Source organism: Notamacropus eugenii, chromosome X, assembly GCF_028372415.1.
Source record: "Notamacropus eugenii isolate mMacEug1 chromosome X, mMacEug1.pri_v2, whole genome shotgun sequence".
Lineage (NCBI taxonomy): Eukaryota > Metazoa > Chordata > Mammalia > Diprotodontia > Macropodidae > Notamacropus > Notamacropus eugenii.
In genome coordinates, this window is record NC_092879.1 from 72,893,611 (window position 1) to 72,913,576 (window position 19,966).

Here is a 19,966-nt window from a genome sequence, read left to right on the forward strand (position 1 = left end):
GATGACCTTCCTCTTCCAGGCCTAAAACTACATTCTGCCTCTGCTGGGGGCAGAGATGCACCTCTGGCTCTCCCTCCAAGCCCCTCCAAGCCTGGAGGTGCCCCTCTGTCGTGCCCCACCCCTCCTCTCTCTCTGCCACTTTCTGGGCCCTCTCCTGAATCCCTTTATCCCTAGGAGGCAGAGCAGTCTCATTAATTTCCGTGCTTGGGAGCCCTGCAGGCAGGGTAGCTCTGAGGGCCTCCAGGGAGAGGTAGGCTTCGTTTCTCACCCTTCTCCATTCTCTCGGAGGGTGGGGGTGGGGCTAGGGGGTGGGGGGTGGTGGTGAAGGGCAGGGTCTGGGAGACTGAGCCCCAGAGGAAGTCTCTAGGACACTGTAGCCTCCATGGTTGTGTTTCATCCCAGCCCTGAGTGTGAGCTGACCTCTTGGGTCTCTCAGGCCTGGCCAGGCCTTTACCGCATATACAAATAGGCCCTTGACCTACCAGGACGAATGAGGAGGGGAGGTTTCTACAGGGTATTAGATTTGTGTGATGTAACATCACTAATTGTTATCTGATGAGGGAATTTTGTTCTGAGGTGATTCATGGAGACATAAGTCAAGAAGTTATTAATTAATGAAGTGCCTGGATTATCCCAGAGCTCCCAAAGTAATGGCAGACCAGATGGTGATCCAGAGGAGAGGTGGATGGTCTTGATGAACATCCCCCCCAATGGCCACACTACCAGCCCCAGCCCCCTCAAGTATCCAGAAGAGGGCCCATCCATCCAGGGCAGGACTTGGCCATTTTTAAAAATTGAAACACCCCTTGGCAGAGATCCTCCTTATTCTTCTTGCCTCTGCCACCTCCCGATTCACTGCTTACATGTCCTCTTGTTGAGAAACCAGGGGATGAACAGGCCAACAATACAGCTCTGAAGGAGGACCATGGGTTGAATACAGGTGAAAGGGGGAGATGCCCAGGACCTGTAAAGAGGGGGCTGCCTGGATACAGAAGGCAAAGCTGCAGTAACTTGTAGGAAACGTCTCCCAAACAACCAAATCTACTTACTTGGTCACTGTATTTTTCTCCTTTATTTGCGATTCTCGGTCAAAATTCTGTTTGGTACCCAGGTCCTGGTGAAAACCCATTCCTCCTTCCCACTCAGAGAGGCCTCTTTCTGCATCTTCGCCTGCCTGCCTCTTCTTTGAGCCTAACAGTGAAGCAGCAGCACCACAAAGACTCCTGACTGGCCTCAGTAAGTTGAAGGGTGAGACACCACCCTTCCCTTCCTTGAACCCTAAGTCCTCACTACAAAAACTCCAGTGATTTCTTAGTGGAAAAAGAAATACTTGGCTCGAGGCAATGCTCTCCTCTCTTGTTCTGCCCAAGTTTATAGAGATTTGCTGGGTTTGTATGCACATGTATGGTAGTCTTCTTTCTGGTTCATTCTCCTTTGCTTACACAAAAATCCGGGGTTCCCTTTTTGGCTTTTTACAGGCTGTTCCAAATGTCTTGGTGCAGGCCTGAGCTCTAATAACTCCAGATGACTGAGTGCTACAAGTTTTAAAAGATCATTTGATATTTTAAAGTTTCTTTTTTCTTTGTGAATTTTGGATACCAATTTTTTCATTTCAATTCTGACATGATGGGAGCCTCCTTCCAACTTGCATTGCGTTTAAAAGTTTCTGGATACTTTTTCAGATCCATGGACAGGTAAAGGGAGTTCTCTTACTTGGCCTCCTTGGTCACCTGATCTAGCTGTACTAGATTTTTTCTTGTGGGATCAGGTGAAAACTGTCGTATATTCATCAAAATTTTGTTCTATGGATTATCTTCAGGCTAGGATTACACATGGAATCTTTTCAGTCATTCAGCATCAGCTGATGGGAATTTTTAGAAAGTTTGAAAATGAGTTAATGTCTAGCTAATGATAATAGTTAAGTAGAATTTTCACAAGAAACAGCAATATTTTAAAAGTTAAAGTTATGTTCCAAGTGTTGTTTTTCCTGATTTTGTGACATTGCTAGTCTCTGAATCAGCTTTCCCATTACATTCATGTGTTTTTAGTGATGACACATTTCTACTCTCATTCTTAAAATCCAGGAGGTTGTGCCAAAGCAGACAGGAGAAGGATCCTGCAATCGATTATTGAGAATGAACACAGACATTGAAATGCAGAGTGAAGAATCCCATAGCAGCCAGGCAGATGTTGAGAAGAAGGTTGGCCCTACGCAAAACCAGATGGCAGAGAAGCAAGGACCAGGTGTCTCCTCCAAAGAGAGAAATCCAGGAAGCCAGGCGGCAGCTGCCACATCTGAGGTCCAGGCAGAAGAGGAAGCCCAGGGAGCTGCTGCAAACCCTGGCCCGGCACCTAGGCCAAAGCCTGATGTGTTTTCTTACCATCCTGAAATCTTCATGGGGCCCAAGAAAAGCAGGAGAATGTATGACAGGAAAGGCAGGCTGATTTGCAATGGTATCGATTTGTGTGATTGCCTGCAGGTTGATTGTGCTGGCTGCTTCTACCCATGCCCCAGATGCAGCTCCAGGAAATGTGGGGTCAAATGCCGCCAGAATCGCAAGTGGGTTTATGACAAGGTGGAGGATGAATCTGGCAATCTAGTCAGTGCCTTCCCCTTTGACATTCCTGAATAAGGTCCTGGCGACACTTGGCTCCGTTTTCTTAAGAGTGTTGAATTGGCTTTTTGAGAATGCGTTTCAGGGCAGGGGCAAAGAGTTGCAACGGTCCTAGTGACAACTCATCATTCCAGCCTCAGCAAACAACAACATCCTCCCCCAAACGATTCCATCGTTTTAGGACTTTTATTTTTGCATAGAAATGAGAATAAGTCATTCCCAACCTGTTGTCTTTCCAACTTCAGTTGCCACCTCAGCCAGGTCAGACGGGTCTTCAGATTTTGAGAAGAGAAAGGAGATTGAGTCCCTGAAGGCAGGAGTTTACTCTTTTTCGTGTTATCATTAGTGCTTGGTGGTTAAAAAAACCCAATTTCAGTGTTAACTGCTGCTGAATGTGATCATCAGATCATATCCACCAACTGGTGGCAGATATTTGCTTGTGACCGTTTTATTTGTTCTTACGTTGTTGTATTTTGTATTCTTTCTGACTTCTCCACTCTAACCTTTCATGTTCGGTGATAGTCCAGAAACTGTGAAACTCTTCAGATGTCTTCATAGACAAAATGGATAGGTCTCGTTCGAGTAATAGCATTGAAAGACAAAAAAAAATAAAAACCATTTTGAATTCAAAGCTCGTTTCTCATGTCAAAGAATTCCCTTCAGTTCAGAATCCAAGCCCGACTCTCGACCACCGTATCCAATGGGGTACAGCTGTGCAGGTAGGCACAACAATAGGGCAAAGGTAGGAAAGGTATGCCAACAAGACTCCAAAAAGGAGTCACAATGAGCCAGATGTGACTGGAAATGAGTGAACAAAAAATAAGGACATTCAGATGTGGCAGTGGCTAGAGCCCTGAGCCTGGAGTCAGGAAGACTCATCTTCCTGGATTCAAATTGGGCCTCAGATAACTTTCCAGCTGTGTGCCCTGGGCAAGTCATTTCTCTGCGATTGCCTCTGTTTCTTCATCTTTACAATGAGCTAGAGAACCAAATGGCAAACCACTGCAGTATCTTTGCACGTTGCTTTGGTTGTCTGCTGGACTTCCCATAACATGCACTGCCCTGGCCTGCTGACCCTTGCTTGTTAAGAATTTTCAGTGGAGTTGATATTTTGTGTGTGTGTGGGTATTTGAAAAAGGATGTAGGCAACAGATGAAAGTCGTATGAGTAATTTTTAAAAATTTTCTTCTTTTCTCTCTTCATGCTTCCCCTGCTCCCTTCTATTTTATTTAATGCCCCCCAAATGCACCTGAAGACGCTGCCATCGTCTTGGGTCATACCAGCACCCCCCTCCCCGGGGGGTAGTCTCATCATCTTAGAGAAGGGGATCTCTGAACCTACTCCTGACTTTGAACAAGTACCTCGCCCTCCCTGGGCCTCAGTTTCCTCCCCTGTAATAGGAGGTAGCTTTGCTAGATGGCCTTCCTCCTCCAGCCCTAACTCCATCTCACCCACGCTGGGGGCAGAATAGCTCCTATGGCTTTCCCTGCAGAGGGAATGTGTGATTTCATAGGATGTCATTTACATATTATGCGTTACGGACTGACACATAAATAATGCATACTGGATGAAGGGGTGAAAAGTTGTGAGCTCGGGTGATTGGTGGAGGCCCAGTTGGGAAAGGTGAGGGACAGGGACTTGAATGCCCAGGGCCTAAAAGAGTGCCAGCCCCATGGTCAGTGCCTAATGCAGCAGGTGCACCCAGTGTGTTTCCCAACCATCGCAAGGAACTGGCAAGCAGGCTGCACACAATGCTTCCTAGGCTGCTCTTTAGAGGTGCAGGATCTGGGTTGAAATTTGGCTTCTGTGAGCAAGGGTCAGTCCTTCCCCTCCTTGAGCCTCAGTTTCCTCCCCAGTGGGTGCTGTTGGTCCTCCCTTCTGGAAGAGGACCATGACAGCAGGGAGGTGACGCCACGACTTCCAAGGGAATTGGATTTAAGTGAGGGAGGGCTGGTCAAGGTCCCCAGCCTCATTTCTCCCCAGACCAATCCGGGTCCAGGGGGAGAGATACATCAGGAAGACTGCAGATGGCCCCCATAGTGCCTTGGACACAGCAGGCACTCTGTGATTGTCCGTGATTCTGACTCTAATTCAAGCTGAGCTCCTCCAGAAGACCCCCTCCCCCAGGGATCCCAAAGTCTCCTTCCTTCACCCCTGCTGGCCCCCTTTCCTTGCTCCCAGACCTTCCATGGAGGGGAGGGCTTTGCCCACTCCACCCCTGCTGTAAAGGGTGTCCTGATCACAAAGCACTGGTCTGGCCCCAGCTGCACGTTGGTGAGCACTACTTATTGATCAGTTCATGGACTGGCTTCCTGATCTCGTTCCCCCCCTCCCCTGCCCAACCGCCCCCTGCCTTCGCAGTTCCCGCCCTTTCCTGGCAGGGACCCTGGGGCAAACACCTACGGGGGTTACAGTTTAGGGCTGGACTCGAACTCTGCACCTCCTGCCCTGCCCCGCCCCCTTACTACCGCCCATGCCACCCCCTCAGTAACGCGGCGCCTGCGCCCTGGGTTTTCCCGCCCAGAGCCTGGGAGTCTGGCAAGCCTCTGGTTGGGCTCCTAATCTGGGAAGTGCGGGACACCACTGGGCCTCAGCTGCCACTTGGGTAAGATGGGGTCTACCAATCCCAGGGCCCCCTGGGCTCCTCCCGGGGCTCAGTTTCCTTAGGTGTAAGGGGGGTGGGGGTAGGGAGGCCGCCAAAAGGGGCCCTGGAGAATGCTGGCATCCATGCCCCACCTCTGGGACGCTAAGCCAGCGCCTCCCTTGCCTGTAAAAGGCGCCTGTGGGAGGCCCCTTCCAGGCCCCAACCCCATCTTGTGCCTGTTGGGGGCAGAGCAGCGCCTGGAGCTCCCCTTCCTCCCCCAGGGTGGCCCTGTGGGTGGCCAAGCCCTCCCCTGGCGCCCCTCGCCCGTCTGCCCTTCCCCTCTCAACCCTCCCCCTCTGAACCCTTCCCCTCTCAACCCTGCCCCTCTGAACCCTTCCCCTCTCAACCCTGCCCCTCTGAACCCTTCCCCTCTCAACCCTGCCCCTCTCAGGCATTCCCCTCTCAGCCGTTCCGTTCTCAGCCCTTCGGTTCTCAGCCCTTCCCCTCTCAGCCCTTCCCCTCTCAGCCCTGCCCCTCTCAACCCTGCCCCTCTCGGCCCCGCCCCCTCTCGGCCCCGCCCCCTCTCAGCCCCGCCCCCTCCTCCCCTGCATCGCATCCTGCCATCCCTAGGGGGCAGAGCAGGCTCCTTCCTTTTGTGCTTGGGAACAGTTGAAGCAGGGAGTCCCTGAGGGCCTCCTGGGAGAGGTAGGCCTCGTTTCTCCTCCTTGGTCGTCCTCGGTGGGGGGCCATGGCGCAGGTGTGGGGGGGCCGAGGGGCTGGGGCCTGCGGTGCCCGGTTTCTCATCCATCGCCATCCTGGGGGGCGCTGGGCGTGTCTGGGGGCCGAGCCCCGGGAGGCCGCTTTTCTCACGCTTCCCCATCCTCGGTTGGGGGGAGCAATGGCAGGGGGTGTGGAGGAGGGGCAGAATGCAGCTAGGCCTCGTTTTTTGTCCTCCATCTTTGGGAGGGCCAAGGGGTGGGGGTGGGGGTGGGGGTCATAGCCCCTGTTGGCCTCGTGTCTCATCCTGCGCCATTCTTTGGGTTGAGGGAAGGCCAGTGGGCGGAGATCTGAGGGGAAGGACGTAGGCTGCTAGGCCTGGATTCTCAGCCTGCGCCATTCTCTGGGCGGGCCCACTGGCGCGGGGGTCAGGGCGGGAGTTTGGGGGGGCAGAACCCCGATAGGCCTCCTTTCACGTCCTGCTTCCTTGGGGTTCCGAACCGACCCCAGCAGCCCTGGTTTCTCATCTCTCTCCATGCCCTGGGTGGGGCAGATTCGGGGGCCTGGGGGGGCCAGAGCCCCGGTAGGCCTCGTGTCTCATCCTTCGCCGTATTTTGGGTGGCGGAGGGGGCCAATGGGCGAAGGTCTGTGGGGGGCAGAACCCAGTCGTCTGCACTTGTCATCCTTGGCCATCCTGTGGGGCGGGTGCAATGGGTAGCGGTCTGGGGGAGGCATTCCCCGGTAGGCGTCCTTCCTCACCCTTCTCCATGCTCTGGGGGCTAAGACGTGTGGAGTCTGGGGGGTGGAAGCCCCAAAGGCCGCTTGTGGGGGCCCTGAAGCCTGGATGGTTGTGTTTTCTCCCGTGACTGACTTCCAGGAGCCGCTGCCCCGGGCCCCTCGCGCCTGGCGAGGCCTCACCCAATGGCCATCTACCACCTTGGACAACCGGGAATGGGGTGGTGGGGGGGGGGCAGTGTCTACAGGGCATTCTGCTGAGAGATAGTTAATGTAACCAGATGTTGTGCTATGAGGTTATTTTTCTTCAGTTGTTATGTAAATGAGCTTTCTCGAAGGGCTGAGGACTGCATTTAAGTGAATCGTGGAAAACTAGGTGGAAATGTTATTTACTGATTAATAAGGAAGGAGTTAAGAGACCCCTGGATCGCCCTAGTTCTTGAGGTGACGCTAGTGGCCCACAACTGGTCTGTTGCTGCACAGGAGGGGAGGCCCTAGCTGGTGTCCCTGTCTGGGGGCTTATCTCTCCCTCCCCCAACCTATCCCCAAGAGCTTGCTGCCAAGAGCCCCCTGAAATAGCCACGTTCCTGCTGGGACCTAAGACTGTGTAGGGGGCGCTGGGGAAGGCCCATCCTTCCAATGCCAGGGCAGGGAGAGATGGACTGATCGTCCTGCCACCAGACCTGATCCCCCATTCCTCTCGATCTGCCCAATCAAAGGCAGACAGAACATTGAAATGAGAATCAGGAGATCTGGGTTCTGACCCCTATGCAGAGATAAAAGAGACCTGTGAGATCAAGGATCGTGTTTATCCTCTAAGGGCCTCAGTTTCCCCTTGTAGAAAACGAATCACTGGGACTCAGTGTTCTCTGAGCGAACAAAGTGGTACCTTAGAACCCAAAGAACTGGGGACTGAGCAGTGTGATTAATGGGCATCGGGGAGCTGAACGTTTGGAATCACTGATGTCTTCTGAAGACATAGGTTTTCCCTTTCCTTACGAGAGGTCAGGTGGCATCCTCCAGCAGGATGTAAGCTCTCTGAGGGCCAGAAGGGTTTTCTTCCTCTCCGTGGCTTCCCTAGCCTAATTAGGCCAGTGCCTGCCACCGACAGAAGAGGCACCGTCCGCACGGAGAGGCGGCCAGGAGAGTGAGCACTCCCGGCCATTGGCCCCTCTGTGGCGCCTCACCCTGGGAAACACGCTAGGTCAGGGGAGCTCCCTCTCGTCACTCTCCTGGTTTGGCGGAAACCCCACTCGGTAACCCCCGTGTCTCTTTTTGTTCCAGGTTTGTCCAGGACCAAGACTTAGCTGGTGGAAGGCTCCAAAGGCAAGTGACCCATAGCAATTAAAGCCCAGATGCAGTGGGTGGCAAGACCCGGCCCAGGGCTGTTGGTGTCTGCAGCCATTCAGACTGCCCTGGCCAGGCCTTCCTCTTTTCCCTCCAGGTCCTAGCGAGCTCTCTGCTTTGTCGGGAGGCCCGAGGGACAGTCTCGGTGTGAGCCTAGCTCCCGTCTGGGCTCCTGTCTTGAAACCCCGTGCAGGGGCTTGTGCCTCTGAGCCTCTCTGACCAGGTTGGACCCTGCTCACTGCATCGGGGTGGCGGGGGTAGGGGGCGCTTAGTCAGCCTCTGAGCATCCAAGTGCAGGGGCCCGGATGAAAGGGATGGGGCCTTTCTGCAGAGAGGCAGGGTCTCCGTGACCACTGGCCTTGGCAGGTCTTCTTGGCCGCTTTTGGGTCATGTACGCCAGGGCCAGTCTGTTGAGGTCCATGTAGCCCTTGTTAGAATAAGCTTGTTTCTCACCCAAAGAGGAAGGGAATGCTAAATGGCCCTTAGGAGTGTCAAGTTAGGGAGCCTTGTTTCCAGCCTCACCTTTGTAAACATTGTCCATTCTCTTTATCCCTCTGGACTTAATGGCCACAAACCCAGGGAAGGAGAAAGGAAAGGGATCAAGCCTTTATTCTCACCTGCAACAGGCCAGACTCTGTGCTAAAGTGCTTTCCAGGTAAATAGCTCATTTGCTCTTTACCAAAACCCTGGGAGGTAGGTGCTATTCTCACTCCCATTTTACAGTGGAGCAAAGCGAGCCTGGTCTGGGGCAGCACAGCTCTCAAGTGCCTGAGGCCAGCTCTGGCCTAGGGTTTTCCCGGGGTTGAATGCTGGTGTTTTTGAAGGAAGAGATACCTCGTTTAACCAGGCAGTGACAAAATGGCCCTGCCTGTCCCTCTACACCTTTTCTTTCCCCAGCTGGGGATGTAAATGAAATTGGCTCATCTTTTGTCAGGTGATACCCACCATGCCCCGTTCAGTCCCCCACTGGAAACACCACCTTGTTCAAACCTGTTGCCTGCATTGAACACACCACGTAAATCTGCTGTCTGACCACACGCCCTGAAGCTGATCTCAGTGAAGAAATAGAGCATTTCCCCCCATTTGGTATCACCCCTTTCCATCCTCCCATCCCTGAGTACAAGCTCTCCTTTAAAACAGGTCAGTTTGGTCTCACAGCTCCACTGCCCCTATCCGTGGGTCACACCTTGTTCAGGCTACTAGCACTCAGGAGGCCCTGAGGCCAGGGGCCTCAACCTCCAGTACAAAGGTTTCCCTGAAGGCCCAGTTGACTGAGAAAAGCTCAAAGCAGCATTCTCTCCCTTGCAAGCTATTGTTTCTTCTGATCCGCATTTCCCAATTCCACATGAATGTGGTTTGGGCTTCCCCCACCTCAGGGCACTGTGTGGACTCTGCATCTCAGCAAATCTCTAAGATTCTAATTGCAGAGAAAGTGCCAGACTCCAGAGGGAGGAGTAAGGGGAGTTTTCTCACCTGGGAGCTCAGTAAGGCTAGGAGAGGACAGCTGCAGCCCCTAACCAGCCTGCCTGGAGAGGGGTCCCTTTCCTCATCTGAAAACGACCTCTTCGTCTCCTTTGGCCTCAGTTGCAGGAGATCAGGTCCTGCCTGCCCTTCCTCTGTGGCGGTGACGGCTGAGAAACTTCGTGTACTGTAGGCCATCTGGCCCTCTCCAGCCCAGTGGTTCTGCTTTCCACAGGAGGGAAGCTGAGGGGCTGGGGACCGTGGGGAGGGAGGACTCCCAGGCTAGGCTTTCTCCCCACCTCGTCCCACCTTGCTCCAGCTCTGATGGCTGTGGTGTGCCTTCCTGGGAAGAGGGTGAAAGAAATGTTGCTTGAAATGGCCACAAATGGAGGGGAGTTTGTAGGCCACAAGAGCTGGGCTTCCAGAAGACCAGGGCCAACGGATGTGGCGATGTCCTGGACGGCTTGAAGGAAGGCGATAGTTGAGAAGGAGGAAGAGAAAGGAGCAAGAGGTTGGACTTTCCAGCCATGGCTGGTGACCCAAGCTGGGGAGCCAGGCTGACAAGGGGTACATGGATAGACCCAAAGGCAGAGGAGATTTGTGGAGAGGACAGGCCACCGTTTCAGGCCTTAGGGTCAGCTGCTTTGATAGTCCTGGTACAGGTCGGGGAATGAGAATGGGTGAGGGGGGACAGAAGAAGCAAAGGGGACACAGGAGATCCGGCCTGGGCCAGGCTTGTTTGCTCCTTTCAGGGGCCCTCCTCAGTCTGCTTTCCCCCATCGTCCTCCCTCCTTTGGGGGGTTGCTGAAGGTTGCTCCTAGTGAGCCTAGGTGCCTACTGTCGTTCCCAGGGTCACGCAGCGGCATCCAAGAACGCCCGAGGCAGCAAGAGAAGCTGCCTTGCAGTGAGCGAAAATGAGTACGTGTTCTCGGTTGTCTAAGAAAAAGAAGGAGAAGGCTGCGAGTGTGGAGACCCAGGAGGTCAGAGAAGAGCATGAGGTGAGAGTTGAGGCTGAGGAGAGTGCAGGAGTGGAGAAGAAGGCGCCTTGTGGAGAAGTACCAGGCAGCTGCAGTGGTGCATCAGGTCCCAGTGGTAGCAGTGCCACCTCCGCTGTCCAGATTGGCTCGAGCGTCCAGATGGCATCCCCAGTGCAGATCAGCCCAGGTAGTCAGGTCGGCTCCAGCGTCGACCCTGGCACCATTGTCCAGGTGAAGTCCCGCGGCCGCGGGCGCCCCAGACGCCGTGGGCTCGGGGGCTCTGCCCTCACCAGGGGAGGCCTGCTGCACGAGCAGAGGCAGAGCAGCCCCCCTGACCTGACTGCCCTTGATGTCCAGATCAGTGAGCAGGAAGAGATCATCCCCCGTGGGCGAAGCCGAGGCCGCCCGCGTGGCAGCCGTGGGCGTGGTGTGCGTGGGCGCGGCAGCCGTGGGCGTGGGCGCGGCAGCCGTGGGCGTGGGCGCGGCAGCCGTGGGCGAGGCCGCCCCCGTGGTGGAGGCAGCTCCCGGGGCCAAGCCTACCCCCATGGCCAACCCAGCCCCTACAGCCATGCTGGATCTCAGGCTCAAGCAGGGCCCAGTGATGAAGGCAGGCCAGATGACCAGGCCAGGCCCACTGACCAAGCTGGCCCCCGCTCAGCTCAGCCACCTGGGAGGCTCCCACGTGGCAAGAAAGACATGAGGAAATACGACGAGAGAGGCAGGCTGATCGTGAATGGAGAAGACCTCTGCGACTGCCTGCAGAGAATGTGCGTGGGCTGCTTCTACCCGTGCCCCGAGTGCCAGTCCACCAAGTGTGGGCCCACCTGCCGCTGCAACCGAGAGTGGGTTTACGAGGACATTACCGACGAGGGTGGAGAAGTCTTCAGCACCTTCCCGTTTTCCCATGCCAAGTAAGGGCCCGAGCCCCACCTGGCTCTCTGTGTCTCTGTGTCTCTGTGTCCGTGTGTCTCTTCTTCTTGGCCCAGCGTCACTGCCTGGACAAGGAGCTGGGTTGGCAATCTGCACTCCTGCGGGCTCCCTAGCCGCATTGCCGTGAGCACCCCACGACCTTGCCCACACGTTTCTCCCAGATGCCTTTACTCTGAGGCCACATGCAGCTGAAAAACACAAGGCCTTCCACCCGTATGCCCATCCTGCTGGAGATTTCCTACTGAAGTCTCTCCTAACGCTGGTGTTTGGAACTTGTCTTCCACAGAAGGTGCAGTGTCATTCCTACCCTGCCCCTCTTCCTGCCTCAGGTGTCCCTAGAGCCAGGCCAGAGTTCTTCTCCAGGTTCCTCCAAGTCTCTTTCGTTTTTCCGTTAATGCTAGATCACAAAGACAAAGACAAAATCTTCTCCGCCCCCCCACCCCCCCACCCCCGATGTATGCGTTGTCATGTCTGCACGGCCATGTATGTGTCTCTTCTATCTTGTGTCTGTGTTGTTTTGGTTTTGGTTCTGTGGTTCTAGAGTTGAACTCTGACAACTACCACTCGCCTCACTCCTTTTTTGTTCTCATCTTGTTGCAGGTATTAAAGGAGCCTGGATTCTCCTGGGACTCTCCTCAGAGTCTCTCTTCTGCAGCTTATGGAGTGGAAAAATATATACAAATATCTTTAAGAAAATTGCCATATCCCAGAGCAGAAGAATATATATTGTTAAAGTGAAAGCAGATGAAAAAGAATAAAAAAAAATTTGTGAAGTTAATTTATCGTTGCTTTCATTTGAGAACAGCAGGCAGGGAGGATGTACCTTCTCTGTCCCGGGCACTGGGCTGAACTGTGGGGAGCCAAGGGCAAAGCTCAAACAGTTCCTGCCCTCAAGCGGTTTCCTTTCAGCCCCTGCTGGCATCTGGCAGATGGAGAAGGGCGCTCTGGCGGTGATCCAGCCTGCCCAGCTGCACCTCTCTGTTCATTCCCCAGAAAGAGTGGTAGAGACTGCTAATCTCTCCCCAGGGCAACACACACACACACACACACACACACACACACACACACACACACACACACAGACAGAGACAGAGACAGAGAGACAGAGAGAGAACAGGAGTGAGGGAGAGGAAGGGAAGCATCAAAGATCCATAGGACACAGAAGAGGATAAAGAAGGGAGTGGGAATTGGTATGCTGGCCAGGTTTGACACAGCAGCAAAACGGGATGGGGAAGGGCCTCAAGCCCTGTCTTGGGAAGATGGGACAGTGAGTCTGGAAAAGGGAAGACTTGGGCAAGCAGTGGCACCTGCTCACCCTCTTCACAGCAAGGGTGGGCAGCCCTCATTGGAGGGTGGCATGTGGGAGAGGAATGACCCTTCTTCCCTTTGACCCCAGAGGGCCACAAGCAGGCAGGATGGCTGGAAATTGCAGGGAGAATTTGACCTGGATGGGACTGAAAAGGGCTGTTTAGAAGCCTGAGGATTTCCTGCACACTGGAGGATTTCAGCCAGGTGGGACACGGGATTCATGCTTGTAGCCCATTTACTTTTAAGCCAGAGACACTACTTACACTGTGTCCTCAGTTACTAAACACTTAAAGCTCTCCACACGTGCAATCCAACTTTCTTAGTCAGGAAGCGACATGAACCACAGCAGTGTCTCTGAAGGAGCCAGCAACCTGCTTCCTATAGGGCAGAATAAATATCTTATCTACTGGCAGTCACGGCAAGGTACCCTCTCCACGGACGGGGGCCGTGTGTCTCCCACCGAAGTGAGGTCCAGCTAGTCTCCCTAACTCTGCACTGCCCCTGGGCAAACACTGGCTGCTCAGGGTTCTTTGACTCAGTTGGTCATAGGGAGGCATGAAAGGTTTTTGCCACCAGCAGGTGTATGAACCAAGAAGATGAGTCTTTCATTGGCATGAATGGTGTGTTGGGTGGGGGAGACAGTGGGCTCGTGCAGTAGTCCATGGGGAGCGCACTGAGAAGATGCACAGTCACAGCAGGAATGGAGAGGAGGAGGCTTGCAAGATGTGTATCTAACTGAAATCAGAGATAGTGGCCTCTTTCAATAATTGGAAAACTTTGAAACTGTTTACAATCTGGTATCGATTTGTGTGATTGCCTGCTGGTTGATTGTGCCAGGTGCTTCAACCCATGCCCCAGATGCAACTCTCGGAAATGTGGAATCAAGTGCTGCCGCAATCGCGAGTGGGTTTACAATAAGTTGGCAGATGAATCTGGCGAGCTGGTCAGTGACTTTCACTTTGCCTTTCCTAAATAAGGTCCTGGCGACACTTGCCTCCCTTCCTTTGGAAGGTTGAGCTGACTTTTATTTTTTTTTTTAATTTCAAAATTGTATTTAAACCTGTTTTGCCAAACTACATTAAAGTCACACTGGTCAGGACTGAGTTTATCAAAATTGGGTACAGGGACATGTGTACTGTAAGATCACAAGACCCCAATCACTCATGAAATGAGCAGGTCATCTGGAAGAAACTTGATCCACTACCCATTTCCTGGCAGTTTTCAAACCATTTAGTCTCTACTCCAGGAACATTCCAGGAATCTCTCTCAATGTTACTGTTTCCACCTCTCCCCTTCCTTCCATCCCAGCCTTGGACTCCTGACTTGGGATTCTCTTCTAAGTAAACTTTGACTTTCTCTTGCCCTGGACCAGGCCTCCATGTCACTTCCCAACCATTTCCAGACCACATTTTGTGCACATCCTGCTTCCAGCTGCCCTTTATGTATGTTTTCTCTCGCTATAAAAAAGCCTCCTTGACTGTAGTTATTTGTTTGATTATATCTATAATCTCAGTACTTATTACAGTTTCTGGAAGTCAATAAGTGTTCTGTCGAACTATCTAAACAGGAGATGGACAAAAGAGACTGGGAAGAGCTCTCATTTTCACATGACACATCTGGGCGTACACACAGTTCCTTTTGGGTAAATGAGCTTGTATCAGATAAGTCTGGATAAGCTAGTTACTTTCCAGGACCTATTTTCACCATTCCAAATGACTTCAACACCAAACTCGTAATGATAAACCAGACCTGAAGATGGGCAGGGGATAGATATACAAATCTGAACTGCAGGTTTTATTTTTCAAATGCTAAGATTCCAATAAAATTTCCGATGTATTGCTGAAATAATTCTGTGTGAAACCTCTTTCTTTTTAATAAAGATTAGAATTTTTAATCTACAACCGAAGTGAAAAGGAAGTGACTGCTTTACTCTCCAGCCCTACAAGTGTTAGATTTGATTTCTACTGCACCTTTCTTCCAAAGAGAAAAGGTGACAGGCAAGTCACTTTTAAACACAAAATGCTGGCTTCCAAATTTAGATATTAAAATGTCCATCATTTCTAAACATAAGCTTAATATCCTAAATCATGGTGTCTTATATCTGATGTATAGGATTTTCATTTGAAAAGAATTTTTCTTTATTTTCGGTTTCCTTTTTCGTTAATTATTTTTTAAAATTTATTTATTTAACTTTTAACATTCATTTTAACAAAATTTTGGGTTCCAAATTTTCTCCCCTTTTGTCCCCTCCACCCATCCCAAAACACCGAGCATTCTTATTGCCCCTGTCACCAATCTGCTCTCTCTTCTATCATCCCTCTCTGCCCTTGTCTCCATCTTCTCTTTTGTCCTGTAGGGCCAAATAACTTTCTGTACCCCTTTACCTGTATTTCTTATTTCCTAGTGGCAAGAACAGTACTCGACAGTTGTTGCTAAAACTTTGAGTTCCAACTTCTTTTCCTCCCTCCCTCCCCACCCCTTCCCTTTGGAAGGCAAGCAATTCAATATAGGCCAAATCTGTGTAGTTTTGCAAATGACTTCCATAATAGTCGTGTTGTGTAAGACTAACTATATTTCCCTCCATCCTATCCTGTCCCCCATTACTTCTATTCTCTTTTGATCCTGTCCCTCCCCATGAGTGTCGACCTCAAATTGCTCCCTCCTCCCCATGCCCTCCCTTCCATCATCCCCCCCACCCTGCTTATCTCCTTCTCCCCCACTTTCCTGTATTGTAAGATAGGTTTTCATACCAAAATGAGTGTGCATTTTATTCCTTCCTTTAGTGGAATGTGATGAGAGTAAACTTGTTGTTTTTCTCTCACCTCCCCTCTTTATCCCTCCACTAATAAGTCTTTTGCTTGCCTCTTTTATGAGAGATAATTTGCCCCATTCCATTTCTCCCTTTCTCCTGCCAATATATTTCTCTCTCACTGCTTGATTTCATTTTTTTAAGATATGATCCCATCCTCTTCAATTCACTCTCTACACTCTGTCTCTATGTGTGTGTGCATGTGCGTGTGCGTGTGCATGTGTGTGTGTGTAATTGCACCCAGTACCCAGATACTGAATAGTTTCAAGAGTTACAAATATTGTCTTTCCATGTAGGAATGTAAACAGTTCAACTTTTATAAGTCCCTTATGACTTCTCTTTGCTGTTTACCTTTTCATGCTTCTATTCATTCTTGTGTTTGAAAGTCAAATTTTCTTTTCAGCTCTGGTCTTTGCATCAAGAATGCTTGAAAGTCCTCTATTTCATTGAAAGACCAATTTTTCCCCTGAAGTATTATACTCAGTTTTGCTGGGTAGGTGGTTCTTGGTTTTAGTCCTAGTTGCTTTGACTTCTGGAATATCCTATTCTACGCCCTCCGATCCCTTAATGTAGAAGCTGCTAGGTCTTGTGTGATCCTGATTGTATTTCCGCAATACTTGAATTGTTTCTTTCTAGCTGCTTGCAATGTTTTCTCCTTGACCTGGGAACTCTGGAATTTGGCCACAATGTTCCTAGGAGTTTCTCTTTTTGGATCTCTTTCAGGCAGTGATCTGTGGATTCCTTGAATACTTATTTTGCCCTCTGGTTCTAGAATCTCAGGGCAGTTTTCCTTGATAATTTCATGAAAGATGATGTCTAGGCTCTTTTTTTGATCATGGCTTTCAGGTAGTCCTATAATTTTTAAATTGTGTCTCCTGGACCTATTTTCCAGGTCAGTGGTTTTTCCAGTGAGATATTTCACATTATCTTCCATTTTTTCATTCTTTTGGTTTTGTTTTGTGATTTCTTGGTTTCTCATAAAGTCATTAGCCTCCATCTGTTCCATTCTAATTTTGAAAGAACCATTTTCTTCAGTGAACTTTTGAACCTCCTTTTCCATTTGGCTAATTCTGCTTTTGAAAGCATTCTTCTCCTCGTTGGCATTCCAAACCTCTTTTGCCAATTGAGTTAGCTTATTTTTCAAGGTGTTATTTTCTTCAGCATTTTTTTGGGTCTCCTTTAGCAGGGTGTTTACTTGTTTTTCATGCTTTGCTTGCATGTCTCTCATTTCTCTTCCCAGTTTTTCCTCCACCTCTCTAACTTGATTTTCAAAATCCTTTTTGAGCTCTTCCATGGTCTGAGCCCATTGAGTGGGCTGGAATACAGAAGCCTTGACTTCTGTGTCTTTCCCTGATGGTAAACATTGTTCTTCCTCATCAGAAAGGAAGGGAGGAAATACCTGTTCACCAAGAAAGTAACCTTCTATAGTCTTAATGTTTTCCCCCTTTTCTGGGCATTTTCCCAGCCAGTGACTTGACTTCTGAATATTCTCTTCACACCCACTTGGCCTCGAGATCTGCCCAGCCAGAGCTTGGGGTCTGAGATTCAAATGCTGCTCCCTAGCCTCAGGGCTTAGGCGGGGGCAGGGCTGCTATTCAGTGTGAGATCAGGTTCAGGTGCTCAGGTGGGAGCAGGGCCACCTCACGAGGCTCAGTTCCCTCAGGGGGTTTATGTGGAGACCTTCAACAATGGATCCAGGCTCCTGCCTGCTTGGGGAGCCCCTGTGTGCTGCTGCCTCCACTGCTACCTCCCAAGGGGGTCTGAGTTATGGGGGCACCCCACTCCCCTCTTGACCCACCAAGGAGACCCTCTCACCAACTCTTGTCACCTGTGTGTGGAGGGACCTGCGCAGCTGCTGGAGATTCTGTCCCTGAAGCCAGCTCAGATCCACTCCTCTCGGTGCTGCTCGGCCAAGGCAGGGCTGGGCTCTTCTCCGGGGTCTGCAGCATGAAGGACCTTTTGGGAGAGGTTTTCTGGGCTCTCTGGAACAGAAATCTCGTCCACTCAGTTGTTCTGTGGCTTCTGCTGCTCCAGAATTTGTTGGGAGTTCTTTTTTGCAGATATTTTTTGGGCTGTGGGTTTGGAGCTAGCACATGTGTGTCTTTCTACTCGGCCATCTTGGCTCAGCCCCACCGAGCTGGCTTTTATTAAAGAGAGTCTAAGGACGTGGGCAAAGAGTTGCCATGGTCCTAGTGACAACTGGTCATTCCATCATCAGCAAACAATGTCCACCTCCAAATGATTCCATCTTTTCGGGTTTTTTTTTTCCATAGAAAGGAGAATAAGTCATTCTCACCTCCTCCCTTGTTATCTTTCCAACTTCAGTTATCACCTCAGCCAGGTCAGACGTGTCTTTAGATTTTGAGAAAAGAAAGGAGCCTGAGTCACTAAAGCCAGGAGTTAACTGTACTTCTTGTGGTCATTAGTGCTTGGTGGTTCAAAAAGACCAGTTTAAGTGTTAACTGCTCCTGAACGTGAGAATAAGATCCTATCAACCAATTTGGGGCAGACGTTTGCTTGGGACAGTTTTACTTGCTGTTAGGTGGTTGTATTTTGGATTCTTTCTCACTCCTCCACTCTAGTCTTTCACGTTCAGTGATAGTCCAGAAATTGTTAACCTATTCAGATGGCTGCATAACGAAAATGGATAGGTATTGTTCAAGCAACAGCATTTAAAGACAAAAAAAAGTCATTTTGAATTCAAAGCTTGTTTTTAATGTGAAAGAATTCCCTTCACTTCAGCAACCAAGCATGGCTCTAGACCACCATATCCAATGGCGTACAGCTGTGCAGGGAGGCACACCATTAGGGCCAAGGTAGGAAAGATACCCCAACAAGACGCCAAAAAGAGTCACAATCAGCCAGATGTGCCTGGAAATGTGTGAATAAAAAATAGGGGCCTTTGGATGTGGCAGTGGCTGCAGCCCTGGGCCTGCAGTCAGGAAGACTTATCTTGCTGGATTCAAATTGGGCCCCAGATCCTTCCTAGCTGTGTGCCCTGGGCCAGTCACTTCACCTTGCTTGCTTCTCTTTCCTCATCTGTACAATGAGCTAGAGACCAAATGTCAAACCACGCCAGTATCTTTGCACAGGTTCCTTTGGATGTCTGCTGGACTTCCCACAATATGCAGCGCCCCCACCTGCTGACACTTGCTGGTTAAGAATGGACAGTGGAGTTGACTTGTTGTGTGTGTGTATTGGAAAAAGGAAGTGATCACTATGACTTTAATTCTGGTAGACAACAGATGGAAGACGTATGTATGGTTTTTGAAAATTTTCTTCTTTTCTTTCCTCATGCTTCCCCTGCCCTCTTCTACTGTATCTGACCCCTCCCCCCATATCCCCAAGCTCCATGGAGGATACTCTCATCCTCTTGGGTCACTGCAGCACCCCCAGGGGTAGACTCACCATCTTAGGGAAGGGGATCTATGATCTCATTCTGGACCTTGAGCAAGCCTCTCAGCCTCCTGGGGCCTCAATTTTCTCCTCTGTAAATGGAGGCAGCTTTGCTAGATTACCTTCATCTTCCAGCCCTAACTCCACCTTGCCCATGCTGGGGCAGAGTAGCTCTTCCCTCTTTCCCTCCATGCCCCTGCCTTCCCGGGGGTGCCTCTCTGTCAAACCCCACTCCCCCCCCCTCTCTGCCCCTTTCTGGACCCTTGCCTGCATCCTTTGTCCCTAGGGGCTAGAGCAGGTTCCTTCCTTTCTGTGCTTGGGAGTCTTGGAGGCTGGGTGTCAGTCAGGGAGTCCTGAGAGAAGAAGGCCTTGTTTCTCATCCATTCCTCCTCTAGGGGAACAAAGGCTGGGGGCCTGTGGGACAGGCAGAGTCCTGGTAACTCTCATTTTGATTCCTCCATATTTGAGTGGAAGCCCAATGACCAAAGGTCTTGTGAGCCTGGCCCAGGTAGGGCCAGGTGCTCAACTTTTTCCATCCTTCTTGTGGTGAGGAGAGGGGTGGGAGTCTGGGGAAGGGGCAGAGGCCTGGAAAGAGCCTCAGGGAAACTGAAGGCAATATGGTTGTGTTTCATCTTGGGACTCAGTTCCAACTAGCCCCTTGGCGACCTGGGAATGTCCAGGGCAGGTGTCTACAGGGCATTCAGTAGAGGCCATGTGATGTCATAGGATGTTATCTACACATTATGCATGATGAACTGACACATAAATAATGCATACTTGATGAAGGGGCCAAAGAGTGTGAGATCAGGTGATTGAGGGAGGCCCAGGAGGGGAAGGTGAAGGACAGGGACTTGAATGCCTAGGGTCTAGAACAGTCCAGCCCCATGGTAGGTGCCTAATGCACCAGGTGCACCCAGTGTGTTTCCCAACCATCGCAAGGAACTGGCAAGGAGGCTGCACACAATGCCTCCTGGGCTCCCCTTTAGAGGTGCAGGATCTGGGTTGAAATTTGGCGTCTGTGGGCAAGGGTCAGTCCTTCCCCTCCCTGAGCCTCAGTTTCCTCCCCAGTGGGTGCTGTTGGTCCTCC

General features: G+C 51.1%; 1 protein-coding gene across 1 annotated transcript; it reads left to right on the forward strand.

The window, feature by feature from the left end:
* Nucleotides 1-5,808: 5,808 nt before the first annotated feature.
* LOC140515349 (uncharacterized) lies at nucleotides 5,809-12,144 on the forward strand. Its single transcript, XM_072626017.1, has 4 exons — nucleotides 5,809-5,904; nucleotides 7,936-7,977; nucleotides 10,310-11,347; nucleotides 11,967-12,144. Exons 3-4 carry the CDS (start codon nucleotides 10,374-10,376, stop codon nucleotides 11,971-11,973), a joined length of 981 nt encoding a protein of 326 aa, XP_072482118.1. The 5' UTR covers nucleotides 5,809-5,904; nucleotides 7,936-7,977; nucleotides 10,310-10,373; the 3' UTR covers nucleotides 11,974-12,144.
* The last annotated feature ends 7,822 nt before the right edge of the window (nucleotides 12,145-19,966 follow it).